At 42.9% G+C, this 20,024-nt stretch overlaps 5 protein-coding genes across 6 annotated transcripts; 2 read left to right on the top strand and 3 right to left on the bottom strand.

The window, feature by feature from the left end:
* On the top strand, positions 1-6,425 carry LOC135653204 (thylakoid lumenal protein TL20.3, chloroplastic-like). 2 transcript variants are annotated; one of them, XM_065174873.1, is made up of 7 exons: positions 1-205; positions 292-448; positions 543-572; positions 1,861-1,967; positions 3,745-3,779; positions 5,418-5,546; positions 6,086-6,425. In XM_065174873.1, exons 1-7 carry the CDS (start codon positions 16-18, stop codon positions 6,275-6,277), a joined length of 840 nt encoding a protein of 279 aa, XP_065030945.1. In that variant the 5' UTR covers positions 1-15; the 3' UTR covers positions 6,278-6,425. The 2 variants fall into 2 exon arrangements, with proteins under 2 accessions (XP_065030945.1, XP_065030946.1); XM_065174874.1 differs by lacking the exon at positions 1-205 and having other exon boundaries at positions 342-448; positions 1,842-1,967.
* Positions 6,426-6,786: 361 nt separating this feature from the next.
* Positions 6,787-7,557, bottom strand: LOC135652207 (NAC domain-containing protein 26-like). The gene has a single exon (XM_065173002.1). It carries the CDS (start codon positions 7,425-7,427, stop codon positions 6,918-6,920), a length of 510 nt encoding a protein of 169 aa, XP_065029074.1. The 5' UTR covers positions 7,428-7,557; the 3' UTR covers positions 6,787-6,917.
* Positions 7,435-8,012, bottom strand: LOC135652292 (NAC domain-containing protein 7-like). Its single transcript, XM_065173129.1, has 2 exons — positions 7,853-8,012; positions 7,435-7,769 (listed from the first exon to the last, which is right to left on the bottom strand). Exons 1-2 carry the CDS (start codon positions 8,010-8,012, stop codon positions 7,435-7,437), a joined length of 495 nt encoding a protein of 164 aa, XP_065029201.1.
* Positions 8,013-13,171: 5,159 nt separating this feature from the next.
* LOC135652208 (auxin-responsive protein SAUR36-like) lies at positions 13,172-14,047 on the top strand. The gene has a single exon (XM_065173003.1). The coding sequence runs from the start codon at positions 13,346-13,348 to the stop codon at positions 13,937-13,939; it is 594 nt and encodes a 197-aa protein (XP_065029075.1). The 5' UTR covers positions 13,172-13,345; the 3' UTR covers positions 13,940-14,047.
* Positions 14,048-14,329: 282 nt separating this feature from the next.
* Positions 14,330-19,325, bottom strand: LOC103970333 (legumain). Its single transcript, XM_009384069.3, has 9 exons — positions 18,730-19,325; positions 18,458-18,622; positions 17,309-17,465; positions 17,142-17,227; positions 16,864-17,063; positions 16,426-16,474; positions 16,122-16,331; positions 14,930-15,136; positions 14,330-14,701 (listed from the first exon to the last, which is right to left on the bottom strand). Exons 1-9 carry the CDS (start codon positions 18,991-18,993, stop codon positions 14,513-14,515), a joined length of 1,527 nt encoding a protein of 508 aa, XP_009382344.2. The 5' UTR covers positions 18,994-19,325; the 3' UTR covers positions 14,330-14,512.
* Positions 19,326-20,024: the final 699 nt, after the last annotated feature.

The raw sequence follows: 20,024 nt of genomic DNA, 5'->3' as shown, positions 1-20,024 counted from the left end.
GCACACGGGCCAGAGATGGACCCGCGGCCCATCTCCTTCCTCCACCTCTCGCTCAGGTCTCCGCTCGCTTCATCCACCGGTGTCGACGCCATGGCATTCGCTTCCGCCTCCCCGCTATCCGCCAACCCCTTGAAGCCGCTCTACCCCTCTCCGCCGCGGCCTTCTCCCAGATTTGCCGCCGCCCAAATCGTCTGCCAGACTTCTGGTGAGTCCTCCGTCGCATTCCTTCTTTATCGCATTCTGTCGAGCACTCGGTGTGCGCGGTTGCTTGACCCCCCCGGCTTTCGGCAGAGCCCAAGAAATGGCGAGCGGTCGTCTCGACGGCGCTGGCCGTCGCTGTGGTCGGCTTCAGCGGCGTCGCGTCGGCCGACCTCAACAAGTTCGAAGCGGAGATCCGGGGGGAGTTCGGGATTGGCTCCGCCGCTCAATTTGGTTCCGCAGATCTCAAGTAACCAATGAATCTTGGTGCTTCCTTGTCCCATCAATCTGTAATACTGTGTTTTTTATTCTTATGTTCTGTTGGTCTTGATCTTAATGTGCAGGAAGGCTGTCCATGTCAATGAAAATTACCGGTGACTTTTCTTTTCTTTTCTTTTTCTTTTCTATTGTCGTCAATGTTGGGAGGCCGAATATGTTTTCTTGTCCGTAAATAGATAGGTTGAAGAGCTTGTTCACTAAACGACATTAAAAGTTTACATTAAATTTAGATTGGTACAATTGTCTGGCCATTCACAATGCCTACCCGTTAAATATAATTTTGTAGATGGATGAGATTAGAATATTGAGTCTAGTCAAAATTATACTACTTACTGTTGCATGCATGATGCTTGGAGTAGTGGTTTCTCTTAAATAAGAATAGGGAACATTTTTGACAATTGAACTAATTACAAAAAGTTCCAGCAGATTTGGAGATCACAACCAGAATCAAACCCTTATCAGCAATGTGCTGCTAGCTGCAGTCACCACTGATCCTCCCAAAATGAGCTAGCCAATCAACTGATTAGTTAGCTTCTGTTAAAATATGAACAAAAATGCAAGTAGATAATTTAGATGTAATTCAATATGATCATTCACGATGTTGTGTATTCTCCGAGGTGGCTTGTCAATGTGGCCCAGTGCTCGGATGAGTGTTATAACTCTCAGCTTGTATGGCATGAAATTTTATTGGAAAACTTTGTGAAGTATCACCCATCCGTGTTCTTGAGCAAGGAACCTGGAGCAGTATTTGACATAGAGTTGCCAAATGGGTTGAGTTCATTGCAAATACGCCCAACCTGACCCAATCATTGGGCTGGGTTGGGGTTTTTCGGAGCTTGTTTGGATAAGGGATGGAAATCTCAAATCTGAGATTTCAGTTGGTTTAGGGCTAACCTAAAACTGAATCCCAAGCCTAATGTACTTGCTATGGAAGTTTGTAGCATAAGTTATCTTCATTATTAATTTTACAGTGATGTTTGACAGAGATTACTGGTTGATACCCATCGTATAACCTAAAATTGATGCATAGCAGCCCCAAAGATGAATCCAAAAGACTATCGTTCCTGATTCAAACTGTCCAATCAAACTGAGTTATTAATATCGGACTGATGCTAGATACACTGAAGCCCTAGCTAAACTGAGCTGAATATCTAAATCAAAATCATTTAGCATCATAATGCCATGTCATGACCTGGTAGTTTAACAAAGAATGGAAAAGAGAAATTCATAAATTGGACTATCAATATTGTGGCCATAGTCAGCTCAGAATTTGTTTGCTGTTTAAAATCTTGTATTCAGTCTTTATGAGATTGGTTTTTGCCCCCCAGTATTTTATCCGGTATCACAGTCAATCATGCTTCTAGGAATTTCATAATGATACAGACGCGCCAACTTCACAGCTGCCGACATGAGAGAATCTAATTTCAGTGGCTCTACATTCAACGGTGCTTATCTTGAAAAGGCAGTTGCCTATAAAGCAAATTTTACAGGTATATAAATATGTCATTCTTTTATCCATGAGTTTCAATTACTTGTATATTATTTCTTTTTGTAACATTTAAGCATTTAGCCCTTGTCAAACTATGTTTCTCCTTCAAGGTCAAGCTCTTTTCTGAAGTCTTAGATCCACAAGGATGTATTTTTTTTTTCTTATGACCTTTGGAATAGAATTTTAGCACTTAATCGAATTGAAGTGTCAAACTTAAGAATATCTAAACATAGATTCGTTTAGTGACCGTTTTGGTATATGTGATTTTAGGTGCTTGTTACTTGAATGGATGTCTACTGTTAACAATTGATCACCACTAGCATATCTGAATTAATATCACTGTAATTTATTACTGATCTTCATAAGAAATTGAAGTCAGACTAGAACACTAATCTAGAAAATGGTTCCTACTCAACCATTACTTCCCAAAGTTTAATATTTCTAATCTCAATCAAGAGTTCTTTTAATATTATACTATTTGGTTATTCCAATTTCTTTTTTTTATACAATATCTATTATCTATATGTATATGATCTGTTAGTCCTAATCTGTCACTAGTTACCATTTTCTTAAGTATCAACATTTTTCCAAGCTCGGATGTTTGTCTTGGGGGATCACATGTAGTTAGTTATGTGGATTCTTTATCTTAATTTGTCTATTAGTGAACCTTGTCATTTAAATTTACCCCTTTATGCTTTCACTGGTTAGTCATCAAGCAGCTTGTGTTGTCCATGATTAACCACTGGATTTCTTATTTATAGTGATAACATATTTTTTCATAATAACTTTTATCTGGCAAAAGGTTAAGAAAGAACATTAACTTGTATATTTGCTTCTAACCAGTCTTGAGTCATGTGATGGGAAAAGTAGTCTGAACAAAGTAGGAATAATGGTTTTTCACAGCATTGCTCTTTTTTCAACATTCTTGGCTAGATACTCAATTATGATGAAAATATTCAGATGTTGTTGCCACACTCCTCTTCTTTTCTTTTCTCTTCCCTCTTTTTATCTTTGTTCTCTTCAATGCTCCCTCCCCATCCCACCACCACCATCACCATCACCATCACCACCTGTATGTTTTCTTTTTCTCTTTATTTTTGTTTGTTTCTACCTCTTCTTCTTGTCCTTCCTTCCCGAGTCACCACCTCCTCATCCTCCTACTATTGTTTTACCTTTTTTTCTTCCTTTTTTTCTCTACCTCCTTTGTCCATCTCCCACCGCTATCACTACTGCTACCACCATCACTGCATCTCCTCCTTGTGGTGGTGGGAGAGGGAGGGGAAGGGAAGAGGTCAGAAGCAGAGAAAGAAAAAGGGAAAATGTTTTATGAGGCATAATATATATATTTTTAGTGATCCTGGGTACTAGAGAAGACCTCCAGTCATTGTTCACTGACAGTAGGTTTCCAGAGGATCTGAGGCAATTTAACCAAAGGTGAGGTACCTGAACGGCTAATTCAAGAGTACAAGGGTCAGTTTGAGAAAGGCCCAAACAATTGGGTTCTCTGTGCATTCTTTCAGTCAAATGCAGCTATGCTAAATTACATAACACAATGAAAAGTTCAGAAAGAACTTGCTATCGTTCAGTACATTGGTTTGTCAGATTTTATTCTTTGAATAAATAGAGACATCAATTTTATAGGTAATCATCATTCTATACTATCTCAGTCACCACAATTTTTTTCTAGATCCTAGACAAGTGTTTGGTAACATAAATTCAGCATAACTTAGCTGTATTCTAATTCGTAGCTTTCCTGTGTTGCTTGTGATCTCGTGCAGGTGCTGATTTGAGTGATACTTTGATGGACCGCATGGTAGGCTCACTGTTGCATCGTTTTTCAAAATTTTAATTGCTTAATTGATTAAGGTACTTATATGGGTTTCTTTATAGCAGTGATTTCAATAGGCGCTCGGGCGCTCGCCTAGGCGCTCGGGCGAGGCGAGGCGAGGCCCGAGCGCCTCGCTTCATGTCCAAGCGCCTCGCTTCAACGAGGCGCCGCCTAGGCGCCGGGCGCTTCGGGCGAGCGCCCGGGTTAAACCAGGCGACCGAACCAGTGTTTTATGTTTGGTTCGGTCTCCGGTGCTTTAGTTGGTTCAATCGAACCAACTAAATCACCGATAGGCTCCCTCTTACGATTTCCTCGACTTCCCCAACCCTAACACTCGCGATTTTACCGTCGAGATTTCTTCTCCGTTGTCGTTGCTCTCTGCTGTCGCTGCCGCTGCCACAATCGTCGCTCATCGCTGTTGTCGTCGCTCGCCGCTCGCAGCTCCCGCTCCCACTCCCACTCACACTCCCGCTCCCGCTCCCGCTACCGCTATGGTTGCCTTAGCAGCCTCGGTCTTCTCACACTCTTCTCACTATACTGTTAACAGTATATTAACAGTATACTGCTAACTATATACTAATAATAGTATTTTTATTTATTAGATTAATAATATATTATTTTGATTTTAATACTATTAATTTTTATTTATTTAAAATTATTGTTAGGTTTCAGAATAAATGGCAAGTGTACATAGCAACTCAATAGATTTGATGTTAAATTTTATTGTTTTGATTTTTGAGACTTTTTATTAATATGATATTGTGATTTTGTACTCGATTTTCTTAATTTAATAGCATATTTTTTATTTAAATAATTATATTAATTATATTATATATTTTTATATTTTAGCGTCTCGCTTCGCTCAGGCGAGCGCCTAGCGCCTTGGACGTTTTTGGACCTTGGCGCCTAGCGCTTTTTAAATCACTGCTTTATAGTATGCATGTGATAGGTAGAAGTGGATCCACTGAACTATCAGCAAACCACTGACAAAATTTAGATTGCTGAAATGTTCAACATAACTTTTTCCAGAGAATTATGCATGAAATTGTTTTTAATTTCTCCACTGGCTATCTGAATACTCTTTTGTATTTTGAAATTATCCCCAGAAATGCAGAAAAAGACTTTGTCAGAGATATATAATGAGCAATCTTTCAATCTACTTAGGCAAAGTGTATTTCTTTTTTTCTTTTTTTATTTTTTTTCCTTTATCTAGTATAGATAGTTTCAGGCAAAGTGCAAAGAAAATATCCGAGGCAATTTCAAATGAAAACTGTTGAAGATAAATCTACCACTACTTATGTTCATTATACATTGAAGAAACTCTGTTGGGAAAGGAAGACACACACAATTTGAAGGAGCAAAAAGTGACCAACCTCTCAAAGAAACTTAACGGGTTTGAAAGAGAAGTAATTAAAGACAATTAGGTAAATCAATATAAAAGAAAGAACAGCAAAGTGGATATGCCAGGGGCTGTTTGCTTATGTGACAATTACAGCACTGAGCATTTGGATCACTTGAGATAGTCATGAATTTTAGCTAGCGACATCCTTAAGTTGGTTGTATATGATTTTTTCTGGCCTTAATGATACACTAATTGTAAAAGTAAAATTATTCCTTGAGCAGGTTCTTAATGAAGCCAATCTCACAAATGCTGTACTTGTAAGAGCAGTTCTCACACGCAGCGATCTTGGTGGTGCAATTATCAAAGGTGCTGACTTTAGCGATGCTGTGCTGGACCTGCCCCAAAAACAGGTGCCTTTTAATGTGAAACTCTAAAGGTTTTCTGGCACTAATAACTAGAATTATGTGCCTTAATTCACACTATTTCTTCATGCACCGCTGTTCTTTTCTTGATATCATACTTTCAGTTTCATTTGTTGATATGGTTTTTAATACCCATCAATGTTGATCCCAAAGCCAAATGAAAAAAATGAGGGGTTACGAGAGACAACTGACAACAAGCATGAAACTTTATTAAATTTCATGAGTGATGATCATAATCGATTTGTTCAATAACAGAAATAGATCAATGATTTGGTCGTGACATTATGGGTTGTTGTTGTTACTGTTGTTATTTGTTAGATATGGCACTTGATTATTTTGCATGCCACAAACATCTGCTTGTTATAAATTGAATTCTGCAGAAGGATAAATTAAGAAAAAAGCAAGAATGAATACCTTAGCTATAAGCATTGCGAATGGAAGAACCGTCATATTAACATGTACAGGATCTCCTTAACATTATGGTTGATATCAATCTTTTGTACAAATTTGATTCATTTATTTTGAAGGCATTGTGCAAGTATGCAAGTGGAACCAACCCGATGACAGGGGTGAGCACAAGGAAGAGTCTGGGTTGCGGGAACACTCGCAGGAACGCCTACGGGAGCCCTTCTTCCCCCCTCTTGAGTGCGCCACCTCCAAAACTACTGGATCGCGACGGCTTCTGCGATGAATCCACTGGACTTTGTGATGCAAATTGAAGGTGACTTGGCATGAGAAACGAGTTTCTCTATCAGAAACTTTAATCTTCCTCTGTTTTTGGTCCCTTTTTTCTCTTTTTTAGCTACAATATTTGTCGTAGGATATGACAATTTTAGTGAATAATACAGTGAGAAGAAATTGATGAGATGTGAAAGGCCCAAAAATTTCTTGTGGAGTAGAATCAAACCATATAATGTTCGATCGCCGGGCGACTTATTTAGTTGAAGTTTAGATGGTAGCATTCAACAATGGTCATGAAATGAATTTTAGCTTGCAACAGATGGTTGTGAGAACTAAGATGCATTTGGAATCGTCAGGAATCCATGCAAGCTTACCATCTATTCATAATCGTGATAGTACATGACTGGATGCAAATGAATGGTGAAGAATGTTGTTCGATGACATTTCAATTATAATGAACGGACAGACATCTACAGTTCTGTAGACATATTGTGATGACAGCAAATCTTGCTGTCAAACAATGGACCAAACGATAGAGTCCAGAGTTCGAGAGAGATAGAGTCAATCATCCAAACCCTCGGCTTTCATGTTATGTACATTAAATCCGTGGCCTTCCACATGTTTCGACACCTATTTACCTCCTAATGATCAGTATTTCCAGTTAACTATCGTACGCCTTCACTTCCACAGCTCGATTTGGGCACCACTGCAGTTGGAAGTCGAAGCACGTTCGGCATTTACCTCAGTCTTCTCAGAAGTGGAGCAGTGGAGCTCCTTGCAGACGCCGCCGTCATGGCTGAGCTGGGACGCGACGAACTTGTCGAGCACCCTCCAGTCCGTGACCTGCTCCACCGAATGATCAGTAGCTCCGGCGATGTTGTAGGCGGAGAAGACCTGAAGCTGCTTGTTGGAATATTGCATCAGGTCGTCCTGCGTGATCGCGGGTGGGTGGAGAGCAGTTGCATGGCCAACGTCGAAGGGAAGCTTGGGGCTCTCCAGCTGGGGCAGCTGGAGGAACGCCATCTCCGGCCGCGCTCCTGCTTGCCTCGGGGAATCGAACTCCGGCACCAAGGATGCATGATCGTCGTACCAGCATGCGGAGTCATGCCCGCTTGCTCGTCCGATGGGCGTCGCCGTCATTCTCTTCTTGAAAACCCTGCACACAACCCATCCCTCTTCCTGCAACATGGAAGCATCACAAGCTTTGGCTCGGAGAAGGAGAAGAGTAGTTTGAGCGCGAAGTCGTACTGTCACTTGCCTGCTGCGGTGCACTCTCGTTGGATTCAAGACGGTACTCGTGCATGATCCAATCCGACTTCTGCCCGTTAGGCGCTCGACCCTTGTAGAACACCAACGTCTTCCTCATCCCGATCAAGCTGTTCTTGGAGTAGATCGGCTTGTCCCTTCCGGTGGCCTTCCAGAATCCGGCCGCTGTCGCTCGATTGGTCCGTGTCCCGGTCGGATACTTCTTGTCCTTGTGGCTAAAGAAGTACCACTCATTTTGCTCCTCCCTTCCTATCTTGCATCTATCTGATTCCAAAAAACACATACCAAAGTTACACCGATCCAAAAGATGAACAAAGAAATGTACTGCTGATGAAGGCGATAGATGCCTTGAAGATCCCATGGCTCGATCTTATACAAATCGACGTCCTTTATGATATCAAGATCGATCCCTCTCGATGCTACCTTCTTCCTAAGATAGTAATCCACGAGTTCTTCCTCCGTCGGGTGGAACCGAAACCCGGGGGGAACATGAGAAAAGGTATCCATCTTCTCCGGGATCTGCAGTCACTGCCTGCAGATCACATACGAGCAAATGCACATTAAAATGCCAGGAGAATTAAGCTTTCGCTGAGCTCAATCTGAATGATCCAGCAAATGATCATGATTCTATATTAGATTTGCATCGGTCTTCATGCATTTGAGTAGAAGACTCAGTAGCGGGAAATTGGCCTCTCATCATTTCATCTAACACTACTTTTTCTCCACACACAACCACAAGTATATATCTGCATGCAAGTCCCAAACATATTGCCTGCATAGGTGATGCTGTCATTCCAAACTAAGAGTTATGTTTCATGTGCATTATTATTTGGGCAAAAAACAATGTTAATAGGTTTGATAGTATGCCACAAATGAAACCATGATTGAAAGTTTCTATAGAGCTTCAAGTTGGGATCATTAACTGCACCCAAATGTTATTAGTGGGAATGCCAGTAATGACAAATATCAAATGCAGAGATCCATTATAGATAGAGAGATATCTCTTTTCATCAATGGATCTTCACAATACTTTAAACCTCGTTAAATTGCTGGCTTGAACTAAAGAGGAAAGTTCACAAAAGAGTTCAGATAGATTGGCTGGATCATCACCACAAGTTAAAGCAGAAACATAAACATCTAAAGACACTACGAAGCACGCTAGCTTGATGGAAACAAAGCGAGAGCTCAAGAGAGTCTGTAAAGCTGTCCATACGAGAATACCAGATTGTCATGCATATACAAACCTTCTTGCCTTCGATGTGTAACCAGATGTGTGCTGAAAGTAACAAGCTTATATGCATCGGAAGCATTGTGTGTTTAGATGGAGAGAGAGAGAGAGAGAGAGAGAGTTCAGGTAAAATGAGGAAAAGGTCTTACTGGTTATAGAGATTAGTGAGACTGGCCAAATAGTTCCGAGTACGCTGAATGTATTATTTGGCTTGGACACGCCTCTGATGCTGGAGTCAGCCGTGACGGAAAAGATGAAGACCTTTTACTGCTATATTAGTTTATCTTGGCTCGACAGAAGCCTCGGGCGTCGTATCGTCTGTGACGCCTCGTCCTTCAATCTTTGGAGCACCGCGAGGGATCGGATTCCAAGAACAACGCTCCACAGAGAGAGAGAGAGAGAGAGAGGTTATGGAAGAGGGTAAAGGAGGAGGCAATGGCGTTAAATAACAGGCGGTGTACGATGGCCCAAAGGATAGAAACTATAGTTTAGCCAGCTCCGGTGTTCTTTCAGCACAGCGTGCTGCTGCAACATTCATTCGTGTATGGGTGGATCGATGGATTGCGGGGAAAGGCTACGGAAGCAGAGAAATGGCGCCGCAATGGCCGGAAAGAGCAAAGCTTCTTTTACTTCCCTTTGGCCTTCTCTGCCGCAACCGCCACCACCTCCACCCGCCACCGAGAGCGACCAGGACGACAGGAGATCACGACGCTATCCTCCTTTGCTCCACAGAGATGGCAGAAAGAGAGGCACGGAGAGAGAGAGAGAGAGAGAGAGCAACAAAACGGAGTACAGCTGACTGCAGCTTTATGTAGAAGCCTGCAGGGAAGTAGTAAAAGCAGCAGCAGTAGGTAATCAAAATCGACGATACGAGACCACCGCTACAAGCTTCATGTTTACTCACAGTTCGTGAGCAGCACAGCCCGGGACTTATGGGGGGTGTCCAAAGTAGCCAGTGGTGCGGGGGACCGCCTGCTTCTGCTCTCAATGGTTTGTTGGCTGTCTGCTTACAATTCCTTCTTCTTCTTCTTCTAGTGTCCTTCCTCACATATGAGCTGCATCCAATACCATTTTCTCGGTCACTACGATCATTACCACTGGGAGAGGGGAGAGAGTCATTCTCCGGTGGTGGGGGCTCTTTCGGACACGGCCAAGCATTCCGATGGCGACGCGTCTCCAAACACCAATCCAAACCAACAGAACGAGGAGAGCCTAAACATGCAAGTAAATAACGTTGACGCTGAGACCCACAACTTTAGTGGGTCCCGGCGGGCCCGCCCACGCGTGCGCGAGTTCAGCACGTGGCGGCTCCCGGTCCGGCGTGGGCTCGACCCGATGATTAGGGCCCTGGTCCCGCGGGACCCACCCCATCAAACCACCTCTGCGGTCGACACGCGGCGGGTTTTTTTTTTTTTTGGATACCTCCCATCGTATACGTACAGCCTGTAATTTGGGGCATACGTATATTGGTAGGTATATCTTTGGGCCAGAAGTGAAGCAAAAGTATCGCACGCGATGCTACGGTCATCCTACGGCATCATACGCCCTTCGGTTCTCCTCCTCCTCTTCGTTGGTCAGCCACCCAAAAAGAACACGACTCCTTCCCCTTGTTGGTCAGCAATCACATTGCCATGCATGTTGTCAAAGCTTCCTTCCTCAGCTGCATGAAGACTGCTTCTGATGATACGATAGAGACACAGAGAGAGAGAGAGAGAGACGATCAACGAGTGGTTTGGAGAGATCGACCATGGCGGTCGATCATTGCCTACGTAATCCCATCATTGACTGCCCCCCCACAGCCACGAGCTTCGTCGGACGTGACGCGCTCGGTGGGACAGCCTTCTCCTACAAGCTGCGGAGCCAATTCGAAAGGGTTGCGGCCTCCTGAATACACGCCGGGCCCCGCCGGCCACCTTCTTCTCTCCACCATGATGTCTTCTCTCTTCTCTCTCTCTCATACGGTCCACTGCATCTTTCCCGTAGATCTTTACAGATCTCCGAGGGGCCCAAAGTGTAGCTTTCTTCCTGCACATACTTCAAGCAGTATGCCCCCAAGTTATCTTCTAAAACATGTTCCTTTGGTCCCTAATATCAAGTGCCATAAAAATGTGTAGATTTCAAAGTCCAAATCAACGTATATGATGTACGTATATAGATAAGGCTATCAAAAATGTGTGTATGTGATGTACGTATATAGATAAGGCCATCACCCTCGCGCTTAATGGGCCTAATGATGAACTTATAGTGTGCGTCATATGTTCACTGTGAGGAAAAGGGGCTCTGAAAGAAGTGAAATATTCTCACCTAAAGATAGGAACTATGAGAAGAAGGGCATGATAGCTTTCGGTTTGCATGTCTCGTCAAAGTGTAGTACCTATTATGACCATGGAGTGTGGTTGAACGCCACAAGGAGGAGAAAAGGGATGGAATGATGAGAAGCCACTCATAGAAAGAGATTTTGATCTAATTGATTGCTTGATCTCGTTGTTCTAAAAGTCTGATTTGTTTTGTTCCAATTGAACAAAGCATTGGGTTGTGTAATGCAATTTGATTAACCACATATGCCATTACAAAACTCTTTTTGGCTTATATGTACTTATAATACAATCACATGTAATTGTCCATGCATCATGCAATGCTAGAGCATAAAATTATGAACAACAGATTGTAAGCATGGATATACCACAAATTATTGCACCTAAGATGAATAATGTAGGAGAAGGTACATCTTATTATTTATAAGAAGTTCCGAATTCATATTATTTATTTATGTATCTCACATTGAAAGAAGAAAATGAAATTTAAATTAATGGATATATTATCATTAAGTTGAACTTATGACAATCTAATGAATTATAGATTCATATATTTAGGATATATTATTAAATTAAGTTATCCAAAAGCCATTCTCAAACATTAATTTCATTTAACAAAATACAGTTAAAGTTATTTCAATTTTTGTTTAAAAAATATATTTCTATCGGGCTAATTACATAGCTACTTTTAGCATTGTGATTCTTACACTTTCAAAAGGTACATTGAAATCTCTATACTTATGAAAATAAAATATTTAACTTTATTTTTTCTCCTGCTGATGAATGGTAAATCGAAGCGAGACAAAGTCAACACGTGCTTAACGATAAACCCTGTGATATTTTCATCAGCAAATTCGATGACATGAGGAAAAACGAAGTTAAATATTTTACTTTCATAAATATAGGGATCCGAATATAAATTTTAAAAATATAAAGATCAAAATATTAAAAATAACTAATTAATATTATGTAATTAAGTCTTTGGCTTCATAGTTCTCTCAACGAGTAATAGATCTATCTAAGCTTGCCTGGAGCTGCCGCTTCTCAAGTCAACCTTCTCATGGTCCTACACAGCATAATGTTTCATTCAAACCCTAATCTACACAATTTTTAGCTAATTTTATATTTAGTTGAAGTTGACATCAAACATTAATTTGGGTATTCACGGACGACCCAACATTAGATGATATTTAATTTCCATTGACATTTCTGCATTCTTCATGTTGGTATTGATGTTTGCCATCTCCAAGTCGAGACAGCACAAGTACTCAGTCCACAACAAGGACATCTGACCACCTCTCCCCCTGACTTGATCTCCTACAGCCACCACACCAGTCCAAGCCATTCAGGTTTGACGGTGAAGAAGACGATTCCACTGCCTATTTATTCCATTCAGGCTTGAGGGACCTCACCGGCACCGACCAGTTAGCTGAAATGGTCTGCACCATGACATCTGCAAAGTGATAAGCTTCAGCTGTTGCTAAGGAAGTTGGCATCCAATGCATCGAGATGGTTGATGCCATCCATCATGCAACTTGCAGATATCTTCGGCAAAGAAGAGAAGGAAGCATCATCACGCCTAGGGTTCTTCTGCAACCGCTGAAAGGATAATGACATTACCTTTCTTTGTAATGGTGGAGCAGATCGTCTTCATCGTCTGCACCTTCCGCGAAGTTCTGTGAATCCACCACCGCCCCCGGCGGCGAGTCGTAGTAAGTACGTACAAGCCGTTTCCTTTCGCAAGACGATGAGAACACGCAACGTAATAGGAACCAATCCATGCACGCGCTGCGGCTTCCACGTTGCTTCCTCGGCGGACTTGTAGCGTCGGTTATTGCCTTTTCCTTGCGTACTTTCCGGTGGAAGTCAACGTACAAGATGAGACCTCAAGCTCGTGGTAACTGTTGAGATTTGGATCCGGATTCGCTTAGCTTGATCCCCGGAATCCATCCTTCTCCCCTCCTTCCCGGAACGAACGCCAGCCTGCGTTTATGGTGGTTGAAGCAACTCGGATAACATCTGCACTTAACACACGCTTCCTTCCTGTTGAGGGAGCCCAAACGATGGGACCGTACCACCGTAGACAAACACACGACTGCTGACCCTTGTGCTTCTTCTTCGTCTTCTCTTCTCTTCCTCTTTATATTGTTCTCACTCACGCTTTCCTCCTCTTCGTCACTGTTCTCTGTCTATATAATTATGGTTTCGTTTCGATCAGAGAGAGAGAGAGAGAGAGAGGAAAGGAATCGGTGTGTGAAGAGACTTGCTTCTTAGCTTCGCACCCTTTCACGTACTTCATGTCATTAAGTCCTTTTTCTCTGCAACGTCCGCAGTTGCTTCAGATGATGATGAGATACAGAGGAGGGTTCAGGGTGGGCCGCCGCCTCGTGCGGATCTGGCGACGCGTCTTTCGACTCGACCGTCGCCGCCGCAAAGGCTGCTACGTCCGCTTCGACGCCACCCCATCGACCACCGTCTCCAATTCTGGCCGCCGAATCGAGGCCTCTGCGCTGGCGGCGAGGGTGTTCGACTGGGGCCGGAGCCTCTCCCGCCGCCTCCGCCTCCGCCACCGCCTCGGGGACAGGACGTTGTTCCTGGGTGAGGAGGATCGGAGGCCGCCGCCCAAGGGGCACCTGGCGGTGTACGTCGGCGGGGGGAGGAAGGACGTCGGGGGACAGCCGCCGCGGAGGTACTTTGTGCCGGTGATCTACTTCAACCACCCCTTGTTCGCGGAACTGCTGCGGGAGGCCGAAGAGGAGTTCGGGTTCCACCACCCCGGCTGCATCACCATCCCCTGCCCCGCCGCCGAGTTCGAGCGCGTACGCAAGCGCATCGCAACCACTGGCCGCCACCTACCCCGGAAGAGCAGCATCAGATCCTTCATGCTCTAAAATCATCGCCACAATCTCAATTCTTTTTGCCTCTCTCCGCTCACAACTCACATGTAATACAAATGTTCTTCTAGTTTTCTAAATTAATTTCTTAATAATTTTGGAGTATTTTGTGACAAGTTACGAAAAATATATGTTCAATGACACATTGAACTTATCCTTCAGCTTCATATTTCATCGAATCAAAGAAACGGAAAAAAGGGAGAACTACTCAAAAGTAAGGACAGAATTGGAGGATAATTATTTCTAAAAATCGAGAATTATCATTAATTGTAAATATTAGACACTTTTACTTATAAATAGCTATTTATTTGTTTTATGCATGTTTGTACTGTAAGAATTGCAGTGATGGATTTTATAGCAACATACAATTTTCATTTTTCCTATATGGGAAGAACAATGGCAGTCCTCAAAGGAAGTTAAACACCATATTTACAGAGAACACACACACGAACACATTTACAGAGGAGATGAGCAATTAGATGATTTCTCTAGCAACAGATTGTAATTGTTCACTTGCATAGCATGATTACTGCAGGCTGAGGAGAAAAGAGAATTCGAGGCGATACAAGATCATGCACTGAAACCTCGATGAGATGGACTCCACATGGCAGCAGCTCCATCGTAGCTTTTGCACGAACGAGAACAAGCCGCTTCCATTACGTCCTTTGAGATGCCTTCGTTGCATATGTTCGCAAACGCCCGCATGTGTTTCATGCCATATTGAGTGAGCGATCCACAGTGTGATTCAAACGCTCGAACCTGAGGTTTGTTGTTACTCTGTCAGCTAAAGAATAATTCTGAAATAAGCAGGTAAATAAGAAGAGAAAATTGACTCCCTCCAGTTTGAGCTATTCAACATCCACAAAATGATGAGACAAAAAACTCGGTTCACTTGGTTGCAGCTTCATAACCAAATATCGGTATCTACATTGCCATATACCAATGAAAACCAAGATGAAAGAGAAAAGAGAGAGGAGGATGCCTTACCATTGACTTCAAGCATTCCCAATCATCAACCAGTGCCTGACCCGACGGTCTTACAGCTCTGAGGATCGAAGGACCGATTTCTGATCCAAAAATTTGATTCCCAATGTAATCGATGCTGCTGTCGAGATGCACTCTGTGCATCAATGTCTTTGTGATCTCCTCAAGAATTTCCTTCTTTTTGCTCGATCTTTCATCCGATTGTTCATACTGGAAACAAGCAACGATTACATAACTAAAAGATATGTAGTATTTTTTTACATTTAGAGAATGGTCATCCAGGAAAGATAATTTGCGTCAAGAGAGATTTAGGAGATTGCAAACAAGGTTGACCTATTGAACTCAACCAACTAAGATACAGATTTGCATTGCCTGTCGATACAACAGATTATTTGCTGCATTATATATCAACATACCAACTTCATACCGATGATTAAAGTGTATGCTGCCATGTTTTGTTTTGTTTTTTTTTTTTGCAAGAAAGAAAATTACACTAATTCAAAAGTAGAGAGAACACAGGAGGCGAATAACCTCTCCGATAGAAATAGAGTTATGATCTCTAGCAAAATTAGCAAGGTGGTGAGCTTCAGTGTCCATGTTTCTAGGTACATGACTCCACTTAGAAACATTAACAAGATTATCTATATACAAAATATTAAGCCAAGCATTCGTTGGGCATCAGTTGCCTTCAGATAGAGTAATTTCTAATTTTGAATATACAGGAAATCCATGAATATGTAATTTCTTTTCTTTCTTCTATCTGTTTCTCTCAATGATCTGCCGAATACTGCTCCTATCACCTCTTACCTTCGTTCTCTATCCACTAAGAATGAATATTAGAGTTACCTGGATTCTCTCACCCTAGGCACAAGTTCTGTTGGATGGGTATATCCACAAACAGAACATACCATCATTACCCAGCAATTCAATTACAGTACAAAACAAATAACCATTTAGTCCAACCGTCCAGAAATGAAGATCAACCTATAATAACTAATGCAAAATTGACTTTGACCATGAAAAGATCTCAAACCCTATATGTATCAAGACAAGTTAACGTTAATATAGTTGCTGTTTATCCAAAAACTAAGAGAACTATTACCAATGGTTGAGCCCTTGATTCCGATCATCGCCATGGAAGGCAGACCAACAAATAAAATTCAATGAAAAAGAAGAAAAAATTATTATTACTCACCATTTTCCACATGAAGAGTAGATCGGCATCTCTCTGATTGATCACCCCCATTGGCATTCTTAGGCGAAGGGCATTCTCAGTAACATTGGCAATGGCAGGTTCAAAGCCCTGGTAAAGGGACAGCACATCAGATTTAACACTTTTGTCACCATACTCCATCACATGAGATCCTGTGTTATATGTGTCATGATTGGATGTCCTCATCTTCACCTGAACACCTCACAGAAAAATAACACTCCCAATTAGAACCAAAGAGTAGGTTAACAGGATCTATGATTCTATGGTAAAGGCTGGTAGTAGATACCTCCTCAAACTGTTTCCCAACTGTCTCCTCCTTCAGATTGTGGGTCTCACTGCAAGAAGCATAATTGAATAGTAGAACTAAAAAGACACCTAAAATCTGCTCACTGTTATTCATGAACATCACTGAAAGCTACTTCGCAAGAACTTCCGTTGAATAGATATTATCAGCATAAGATAAATCAGTGAACAAATTATGCATGGTGAACAATAATCAAGTCATCCTACATTATGCATGAAGAATGAAAGAACTTGATGCTCTGTCAAGATAAATTGTTGTTGATTCTTATCAATCAAATATCAGCTCAAATTAGATGGATAAGAAGATCCTAAACTCCTCAGTAATTTAAAAAAAAAGGATACTTCTGGAGAGTTTCTCCTGTAAGAAAACATTTGGAATTTGAAGCAAACTATAATTTAGTTTTTAGGCCTAAATGCAAACCTGTCTTCCATCCATGCAACACTGTACAAATCGCCAAGGCAGGTTGTAAATTCACGAGGCGGAGGAGGATCCATTCCAGGACAATATGTACCCCAACTGCTTTCCACAGCGTTGGATGCAGTTGTCACATATATGTCGAGGTTTTCTGGCATTAAACCTTCAAAAATGCTGCCACTCTCACATGCTTCCACATAAATAACCTGTTGAAGTAACCACTCAGAACGCCTACGAATTCAGTGTACCACAATCATAGTGCTGAGATAGCATGGTCCTCTTACCATTTCTTTGTAACCATTGGATGCATGTTTCATTTTCAATACTTCAATGAAATCAGCAGCATACAGAAATGGCATGTTGGGCATTCCTAAATCACAACAGGTGTCAGCATACAAAGTCAATCTTGGAATCTGGTTCCCCAGCAAAGCACAAAAGAACAGGAAATTACCGAGCACCCCAGGGCCTCCATGGTCTGAGTAGTAAATGAAGATCCTGTCATCTGGTTTGCTGTCTATAACCTTTCCGCTTCCACCTTCTATAGCACTCCTATCACCCAAAAGCACAGCATATAGATTCTTTGCAGTGACTTGCTCTTTGGTGTAGTCCTGAAGACAACGGTTACTGTTTTAGCACACTGAATTTTGGAACAATAGCATGTATAACAATTAATCAAGGTCTTGGTTGGTACAGCGACAAATCAGATGATGTTATTTCTGGATCACCCTTATATTTTCTACTCCTTATCACAAGAGGGAGCAAGAAAGTCAAGCAAATTGATTGTCTGTCTAACCTGGAGATGTGAAGGCATATAGTTTGATATCCGAACAAACGTATCAGGTTTGATGAAAGAATTTGACATGAGCTCAAAACGTAATGCAGCATATGGAAGCCTGCCTCTATGACCCGATGCATTCATCTCCCGCAAGATCACAGGCATTTTTTTTTTTATAAAGAAAACTTTTTGGCATCGGCTAAGACACTGCAGGTTCTTAGAAGTAGAAAATTTTGACATCTACACTACCATTGCAGAAGTACGGCATTGAATATGAGCAAAGCCCTGCCTGATCACTATAACTAAATTTTCCATTGCATACTTATGAGCTATGTAGGAAATTTGTTGTCTCCAAGGGCAAATAAAAATAAGCCAGACAGATTATAGTCCAGATAAAATAATACCCACCAGTACTTGTTTTCTTTTTTCAAAAAATTCAGAAAAAAAAAATGCTGAATGTAGTGCAACATATCTATTCAGGATACGAATCAATTTTCCCATTAGATTAATCCGTTACTGATCCATACATTGTTTCCAACATGAATCAAATTTTATGTTATTTGCTAAATGAAGCTACCTTGTAGTGCTCTGTGTTTCCGCAAAGGAGTTGCTAAGACTAAATCACTGCAAATATGACCACTTTATGTGACTTCCTAAATGCAGTTCTCATTTCCCCTATTCTGCCTACAATAAGCCAAGAGACCTTTGGCCATCTCTGCCACGGGAGAGAAGAGAGGGCCGAACAAGAAAGTCGATGAGCTCACGAGAAACTAAAGACAGATTAAGAATGACGAAAACAGAGGAGCCCCACTGGTGTGTATGTACCTTGGGGACGCCGGCGTAAACGTCTTGGCCCTGTGGATGGTTAATAATGACTCCCTGCCTCGGGTTAAGCGGGTTGTGAGCGATGTCGTCGTGCATCATCACCACTATGTTCTCCTCCTTCAGCCCACCTCTTCGCAACAACTGGTATGCGTGGCACACGTCCGCCTGCATTCCACACAGACACGCACACATCCTCATCGTCGTCGTCACCGCAGATAATGTGTTTGTTGAATTAACTCAACGAAACAGAACAAGGGCGTTCGCTTAATTACCTGGTGCCGGTAGTTCCCATAGCCGGAAGAGCCCGCCACAAGCAGCGCCCACTTGGTCCCCGTCTCCTCTTCCTCGTCCTGACGGCCGCCTTCTCCGGGCTCGGGGACGAGCCTATTCGACGGCAACCGGATGATCGGGTCCCAGCGGGCGGCCGCCCGCGTGAGGCTCGGCCTGGAGGCGGAGAGAGACATCTGAAGCAGAAGCATCGCGGCGAAAGAGAAGAGGGCGCGCCTGGCGGCCGCGGGGGAGGAGCTCGTCGCCATGACACGCAGTGAGATCGAGGTCCAAGTGGTGATGGGGAATAAGGAATTGGACGGACAGAATGGAAATCAGGAAAAGGAATATGAGGAGCAGGGGAAGCAGCGGCCGCCGCCTGTCGCATCCTCCGAGGGAGCAAGTCGCAGCGCCATGCAGCAGAAGGAGAAGACACGTGGAAGTCGCGGCGGTTAAGTGGGTCCCGCTCACCGTCCAGAGGTTCCTTTCTCGCTCACCTTCATACTTTGCTCGTGCAGCTCCTCCGTCTCTTTGTCGGCGCCTGCAAGGAAGGGGCGGTGTCGAAGGAGGCGGTGGTCCGCACGGCGACCGCGCCGCGAGTTCCGAGGGAGGGGAAGCGCGGATGCTGTGATCATCAAGTTACTGGCGCACCTGAATTGGCTACCCACTCCTTTCGTCTACCCACTGTCGTATTTGCCGAGAAACGTGGGTCCTTCATGTGGGACCACGTCACAGCCAGGGTAAACACGCGGGCTCGATAGTTCGCGATGACACGGAGAGGTCCTTTCGGTCCTCCCGGTTTGTATGTTTAATATGCCCGCATCAAACAGTCAATAAAGTTTATGCACAAATCTCAAAGCGTGAGAGGACGAGGACTCTACGAACGAATCTTAAAGCATGACCATGACTTGATTAGACTGGTAGCCGGCAGGCGTTTGCGTGATTGGATTTATAAGACACGAATCATTGCACCAACATTTACATCGAGGACATATGCGGGAATCTTAATGTACAGAATGATTGACCAAACCATGTTAATGTTATCATGCTAATGACCAAACCTTTGTCACCAGCAACCTTTCTGGTAATGATAGTTGATAAGGGACATTCTGGACAGTCCTGCCACGTAACGATCAATGCCACGTACTACTATGCCAAGTCAACAAGAAGAATATCCTCGCACGTTAAACCAGATCCCGTACCAGGGCACTGTTCAATACGATCCGCCCAGGAAAACTCAAGACGACATCATACGACGCCATCCCACGCATTTCGGGACGACGCCGTCTTGCGCACCCTG

Source organism: Musa acuminata, chromosome BXJ3-11 (genome assembly GCF_036884655.1).
Source record: "Musa acuminata AAA Group cultivar baxijiao chromosome BXJ3-11, Cavendish_Baxijiao_AAA, whole genome shotgun sequence".
NCBI lineage: Eukaryota > Viridiplantae > Streptophyta > Magnoliopsida > Zingiberales > Musaceae > Musa > Musa acuminata.
This window is presented reverse-complemented; position numbering and strand designations above follow the sequence as displayed.

Excerpts from the sequence above, each read along its gene's own strand:
- LOC135652207 (XM_065173002.1), bottom strand. The coding sequence starts at position 7,427 with ATGTTGCAGGAAGAGGGATGGGTTGTGTGCAGGGTTTTCAAGAAGAGA.
- LOC135652292 (XM_065173129.1), bottom strand. The coding sequence starts at position 8,012 with ATGGATACCTTTTCTCATGTTCCCCCCGGGTTTCGGTTCCACCCGACG. Across the intron at positions 7,770-7,852 it reads CGAGCCATGGGATCTTCAAG|ATAGATGCAAGATAGGAAGG; the intron begins GCATCTATCGCC and ends TTTTGGAATCAG.
- LOC135653204 (XM_065174873.1), top strand. The coding sequence starts at position 16 with ATGGACCCGCGGCCCATCTCCTTCCTCCACCTCTCGCTCAGGTCTCCG. Across the intron at positions 449-542 it reads TTTGGTTCCGCAGATCTCAA|GAAGGCTGTCCATGTCAATG; the intron begins GTAACCAATGAA and ends CTTAATGTGCAG. Across the intron at positions 573-1,860 it reads CATGTCAATGAAAATTACCG|ACGCGCCAACTTCACAGCTG; the intron begins GTGACTTTTCTT and ends ATAATGATACAG.
- LOC135652208 (XM_065173003.1), top strand. The coding sequence starts at position 13,346 with ATGTCATTAAGTCCTTTTTCTCTGCAACGTCCGCAGTTGCTTCAGATG.
- LOC103970333 (XM_009384069.3), bottom strand. The coding sequence starts at position 18,993 with ATGGCGACGAGCTCCTCCCCCGCGGCCGCCAGGCGCGCCCTCTTCTCT. Across the intron at positions 17,466-18,457 it reads TTTACGCCGGCGTCCCCAAG|GACTACACCAAAGAGCAAGT; the intron begins GTACATACACAC and ends CGTTGTCTTCAG. Across the intron at positions 17,064-17,141 it reads CCAATGGTTACAAAGAAATG|GTTATTTATGTGGAAGCATG; the intron begins GTAAGAGGACCA and ends TTACTTCAACAG.